At 41.4% G+C, this 6,397-nt stretch overlaps 2 protein-coding genes across 6 annotated transcripts in view; both read left to right on the forward strand.

The window, feature by feature from the left end:
* Positions 1-2,848, forward strand: part of bdnf (brain-derived neurotrophic factor) — a 32,053-nt gene extending 29,205 nt beyond the window's left edge. For 4 of the 5 annotated variants that reach the window (XM_016463442.1, XM_016463443.1, XM_016463446.1 and 1 more), the window contains exon 2: positions 1,453-2,848. In XM_016463442.1, coding sequence (XP_016318928.1) covers positions 1,453-2,271 — 819 coding nt within the window. In that variant the 3' untranslated portion in view covers positions 2,272-2,848. Of the gene's footprint in view, positions 1-518; positions 556-1,452 lie in introns of those variants that run through there. The other variant, XM_016463447.1, reaches the window with a different exon arrangement.
* A 1,418-nt stretch (positions 2,849-4,266) lies between these two features.
* Positions 4,267-6,397, forward strand: part of lin7c (lin-7 homolog C (C. elegans)) — an 11,991-nt gene continuing 9,860 nt past the window's right edge. The window contains exons 1-2 of the mRNA XM_016463521.1: positions 4,267-4,424; positions 5,341-5,459. Coding sequence (XP_016319007.1) covers positions 4,388-4,424; positions 5,341-5,459 — 156 coding nt within the window. The 5' untranslated portion in view covers positions 4,267-4,387. The remainder of the gene's footprint in view (positions 4,425-5,340; positions 5,460-6,397) is intronic.

Below are 6,397 nucleotides of genomic sequence, written 5' to 3' on the forward strand. Positions count from 1 at the left end.
ACACTCCCTCACACACACACCCCTCGTGGACTGCGACGTCACTGAGCGAGGGGACTTTGAGCTCATTAAGTAGAGGGCTGTGATATTCTGAATCGAGACTGTGGGACTCCCAACCGGCCTATTTATAGAAAGCACATCTCCATGGCAGTCATCGCTGCGCTAGCAAATCGCAGCCGTGGCCCCAGACACCAATTAAGAATGAAACAAATGCCTTTTAGACAGGGCGTGTCCCTCCTTCTCTCCTACCGGCCCGTACTGCCTTCTGCTCTGGGAGTAGATCCTCCCTCTGCCTCTTCCTAAAGCTGCGTGGGGCATCGGGAGGACAGCACACAGAGAACTGGCGAAGCCTTGCTGCGGTGCTGGATATTTTTAAATGCACTCCCCCCTCCGCCCCCTTTCCCCACCCCTACCTCTCCCCTTCTCCTTCTCCTCAGAAAAGTGAGAGTAATGGGTATTTTTTGTTGTTGTGTATGCATGTTCCCCTGTCTGTTCGTATGTGCTGGGATGCCGTTGGATGCAATGAATCGCAGTGACTCATAGAGGGACTTCAGAGAGGTAAGAAAAAGCTGCAGAGAGGAAGGGAGAGAGGAGGAATCAAATAGGTTCACGGTTTCCTGGAATTTTCATGTAGTTGCGTTGCTTTCATAGTCTGGAAAAATGTCATTGATTAGAACATGGCAGTTTGTGTGTAGGTCTGAATGAGTGAATGAATGACTGGGGTCTTTCTGCATTTCTCCTTCTCTGTGTATCTTTCTTTAATCACTCCATTTCAGTTCGTTCTCTGCATTCTTACTGTGTCTTTCCTTATATTTTATGATTTTAGTAGTAACAATTATGTATTATCGCAGTAAATATCAAAATGTAAAATAGAGTGAATTCAGTATTGAATTGCTCATGAAAACCCTTGATGATAGAAGCTGTTCTTTCATTTTTTGACTTCACCTATATCTGTTCTGTCTGATACTCACACAAGCAGTTCACACACCTCTAAGGGAACAGAGGAGGCAAGGGAGAAGGAGGAAGGGAAGGGGAAGAGAGAGACGGAGGAGAGTGGGAGCAGTTCTCTCATGTCCTCTTAATGATACTCCAGGGTCTCTGAATTTAGCCCGCTGTGAGGGAAGGGGGGCACAAACATGCAGGTGTGTGTGCAGGGACGGAGAAAACGTGGAGTGTTAGTTGCGCTCCCACGGGCCGGTAACTAAAAATGAAACAAAGAAATAACATGTTGGCACGTTTTGTTTGTGTCGTACTTTGTAGCGCATTACGGAAACGATTTGCGAAGCTTCGTTGGGCACAATAACACATGGCCTTTAATAAAGGTGTTTAACATAATGTTTATTGCAGTATGGTGAAAGAAAATGGTTGCTTAACGTTGTGTTGTGTTTTCTCTTCCTCCCTCCCCTTTCCTCACTCCCCCCATCCCTCTCGTCTTTCCTCTTTTGCTGTCTCCAGTTCCAACAGGTTAGAAGAGTGATGACCATCCTGTTCGTTACTATGGTTATTTCATACTTCAGTTGCATGAGAGCTGCGCCCATGAGAGAGATCCCGGGCGTGCAGGGGGGCCACCGGGCCGAGGGCTACCTGGGCGCCGTTGCCGTCACCTCAGGCAGCCGAGGCCACGGGACTCCACAGAGTGGGGGCGGGCTGCCCTCGCTCACGGACACTTTCGAGCAGGTGATTGAGGAGTTGCTTGAGGTGGAAGGAGAGGCGATGCAGCAACTGGGGCCCGGGGCCGACCAGGGCCAAGGAGGGGGCGGTCCCGCAGCCATGGCTGACTCGAAGGATGTTGACATGTACGCCTCGCGGGTGATGATCAGCAACCAAGTGCCTTTGGAGCCGCCGTTACTCTTTCTCTTGGAGGAATACAAAAACTACCTGGACGCCGCCAACATGTCGATGCGCGTGCGGCGGCACTCGGACCCCGCGCGGCGAGGGGAGCTCAGCGTTTGTGACAGTATTAGCCAGTGGGTGACGGCTCTGGACAAAAAGACGGCCATAGACATGTCGGGCCAGACGGTCACCGTCCTGGAGAAAGTCCCCGTGACTAATGGTCAGCTGAAGCAATACTTTTACGAGACCAAATGCAACCCCTTAGGGTACACAAAGGAGGGCTGCCGAGGAATAGACAAGCGACACTATAACTCACAATGCCGGACAACCCAGTCTTACGTGCGAGCCCTTACCATGGATAGCAAAAGGAAGATCGGCTGGCGGTTTATACGGATAGACACTTCGTGTGTATGCACATTGACCATTAAGAGGGGCAGATAGTGTACACAATGTATAGATTTTATTGAGAGTTCTAAAAAAAGAGACATAAAATAAAAATATCTATTTGTGTAAATACATAACAGGGTAAATTATTCCGTCAGATGAAAATTTTATGGACTGCATGTAAAAAAGATGAAGTTTATACAGTAAAAGTGATACTACAGTCTATTTATTGAACATATTCATGATCTTGTAAACAATTAAAAAAAGATCTGATCAGTCATTCGCGCCCAGTTCAAATTACTATATCACATTCCTCGAGACATTGTGTTTTTTACGTTGCCAAGATTTTGAGAGATGAGGAGAGGAGGGGGTGAGGAAGAATTACATTCAAGGAACAAAAAAAAGAAAAAAAAAAACTTGCATGCTGCTTCAATTGTGAATTGAGAAACTGTCCACTTTGGAAAACAAGGAAATGATTTCCGACCAAAACATTCCGTTTACATTCTCAACCATAACAGGATTTCCTCCTCTCAGTACTCTGTCTGTTTACTATCCTCAACTTCTCAAGGTAATGTTGGAAATACATACTATGTCAAGGTGCTGTTGTCAAAGCTTTGCTGTTTATTTTTTTATCCCCACAAGATGAAAAAATATATATAAAATATATATAAAATTTATTCATTGACATGTGTTCTGGATTAATATAATTCATTTTGTATGTTGTGAAGTTGTTTGCAATATTAAATTGAAATATTTGAAGAAATAAAATTACTATAGGCAACTGAAAAACAAAACCAATGTCAATAAAGTTTGAGCTCTCCCTTTGCAGGTCTAAATTTGGCACAAGCTTTGGAGAGAACCTCTTCTCTCACAGCGAACATACATTGGATCCTACATTCAAATGATTTCAAAAGGGATAGAGATCCATTGAAGTGCCTCCTATTCTCTCACCATATATAAATATCAGTATAATCAAGAGGATCAAAAGCTAGTTTGAAGAATTTCGCAAATGCAGATGAACACATCTATCCAATGTAGATTCAGTTCTCTTCCACAGAAGAACAAACAGTCCAAAGAGTTCTCAGGTAAGACCTATTGTACACTTGGCATGTAAATTCTATGGAAACCAGTCCCTCATGTAATGTCCAGTCAGAGGGTACAGGTCGTCATCACTAGCACTGAGAGATTAGGATTTTCTTTTGTCTGAAAGGTAGATCAATGGAGTCAACACTCCAATGCACTCTTCGTGATATCTGATACACCTGAATACAGACACAGACCTATACACAAGCCTGCTTTCCTTCAAAGGCTGTTATCAGACAACAGAACAGAAATTGTGTGACACTGATACACTGCCACAGATAAGGGAGGACACGGAGTTTCATCTGTTTATGGTAAGTATCTCACTGCATCATAAGTACATGGACAGGGCAATAAAGAAAGGATGCTCAAGCAGAAAGTCCCAATAAATTATCATGGGTGCATCTTTCTCAGCAAACACATACCATTTTCAGACATATCTGAATCAAATCAAACACCATCGTGTTGATTCAACAAAGAATCATGGTACAGAAACTATAATCATCTATCAGTGTTGCTTAATGAGTAAAACCCTCATAAAAAGAAAATACAGAGTCTGAGCCTTTTTTTTTTTTTAACTGCAAAATGCAACCATATACAGCAATGGTGACTGGACTAGATAAGGAAATAGACAATACAATGTTCTCCTGGTGCATTTTACCCGAGAAACATCTTGCATGACTGAGTTATTTTTGTGAGGTTCAGATTTTCCCCAGTTCAAAGTAGTCCTTGGTAAGACCCAGCAGGGCCCTGTCCCATTTGTATTCGTGCCAAACAGTAGCCTGTAACTATATTCACAATATAGCACGACTTCTAGTACCTTATGCTTAAATATATTATATATTCCACATATATAATAAAATAAAATGATATTTCCTCGGGCTGCTCATAATAAAATTGTGTTCGTTATGGTGTGCAAAGTGTCTGCACAGAAGCGGCGCAGGAATGATGCTCTTGACTCGCCCTTTAATCTCTTTGCATTAGCCACAGCGCTTAAACTCAGCTAGGCTAGCTAATTTAACAGCAACAAACACAGTAGCCGAGTCGCGAGTCTGGAGCTTTCGCCAAACGCAACTCAATATCCAGGGCTAAAATGGCCTCTTTAGGAGAACCTGTGCGTCTGGAAAGAGGTAAGCCGCTCACTGAAACGCTTTCTGTTGAATGTAATGCTCGGAAGCTTGTGTAAATCACGCTTTTTGCTCTTAACATCCCGCTGTCACTTCATGAGGATGGATTAGTGGACGACAGCGAGCTAGCTGCTATTCGCTGTATCCGATCTTTCGTAATATTCAATAAATTCCACGACGTCTACGAAAGCGTATAAAATGTGAAGTATGAATCTTTTTTTCTGTCGTTAAAGCGGCGTGTTTACGTTCAATGAAAGCAAAACACCAGGCTAGCTGTCAGTAGCAGTGATCTTTTGTGTGCACTGTTAGCATGTTCACTCCAGGACAGCGTTAATATTAGAGATCAGTGTATTTGATTGTTTCTGCTGGTTTAGGACAGTCTTTCAGTGACATCCTGACAGCCAGCATCTTATTTGTAGTCCAACTGACAGTTTATGAGGCTTTAAATTGTGAAGAGTGAGCGTTGGCTAGTCGTTTAGCAAAAGCGTTTAAGCATTTTGCATCTCTTTTGATATTCGTGTCTTTAATAGTACGTACAAATATATGATTAAAAATATTTGCAGAATGAAGAAACCTAAGTTACTTCTGTGGCTGAAGCTGAGAACCAAAAATGTCTTTCGTTTAGAAGTTATTTTATATTTCAGATTAATTAACAAACTGTATAACTTCTTAGTTGTAGAGAAATTTGATAATAATAATAATAGTAGTAGTAATTATTTTCATCATCATCATAAAAAAAATCACGACAATTACTTGGTTTTAAGGAGAGAGAATTTACGTTCTGAAATATTTATTTGACCATGTAATGATTATTAGGCATAGATGTTTAGCCAAAGACAACATCTTCAAATTGAATGATGCAAATGATTGTCCACAGCGTCGGTCATGCCCTCATTGTTTTGCATATGTCCTTTTCCAGACATATCTCGTGCCATTGAGCTGCTGGACAAACTCCAGAGAACAGGGGAAGTGCCTCCCCAGAAGCTGCAGGCACTGCAGAGGGTTTTGCAGAGCGAGTTCTGCAATGCCGTACGGGAGGTGAGTGTGCCAGCACCACATTCATGCATTCAAATGAATGCAAGTCCTTATGTAATCTTGTAACTCATGAGTGTAAAAAGTGCAGACTGTTTTGTCTTGTTCACCTGTGTAGGAGTAAATTTGGTAAATATGCAAACAGACATTACTTTTAAGTGCGTAATTGTACTTAAAATATTGGGCATTATTTTAGGCCATTTGATTGCCCATGATGATTTCGGTTGTCTTTTACATAACTGTGCTTGTAATTATTAGAGATTTGACCATTCAGAAGAGATTCCTCATGAAAATATAAAAACTTTACATCTTTATTCTTGAAATCTGAAATAAAATCTGCTTGCAATCATTTTCACTAACAAATCATGACTTGCCAGAAAGATTTGCCATACATTTACCATAAATTTACCATAATTTACGAAAAAAGTAGGAGCAACTGAAACCACATATACACAAAACCACATCCCCTAATCAAAATAAGATTAAATGTTATTAATTTTTATCATATAAAGTGAAAGAGCAAGAAAAGCTGCATAATAGCTTGAGCTGTGAGGTTTCTCTGTATAACAACGCAGATACACACATGTACAACTGGATGATGAGAGGTCTGTAATCTGGGTCTGTTTAAAAGGTGTTTATTATGTATGAACTGGTTTTGAAGAGCGCACGTCTTTAGAAAGTGTCATGTTTGCTGAGAGTGACGAAAGGCTGTGAAGGAAAGGTTGTGTGAAAGCCCTTATATGGAGATGATTTTGGCATGTTTTATGCAAATAACAAACCTCTGGCACATAGAAGCTCATTTAGAGTACTCCAAATTCATTACCATTAAATTTAAGAGCAAGTTCATGTCAATTAGGTTGAATTTTTTTGTTAGAGCTTCTCCTGTGTGTACAAATATGAAACAATCCACGCAATTATGAATGAATGAGACCCACTGTCTTAAA

The sequence above is a fragment of the Sinocyclocheilus anshuiensis genome, unplaced genomic scaffold (genome assembly GCF_001515605.1).
Source record: "Sinocyclocheilus anshuiensis isolate Anshui unplaced genomic scaffold, SAMN03320099.WGS_v1.1 scaffold816, whole genome shotgun sequence".
NCBI classification, from domain to species: Eukaryota; Metazoa; Chordata; class Actinopteri; order Cypriniformes; family Cyprinidae; genus Sinocyclocheilus; species Sinocyclocheilus anshuiensis.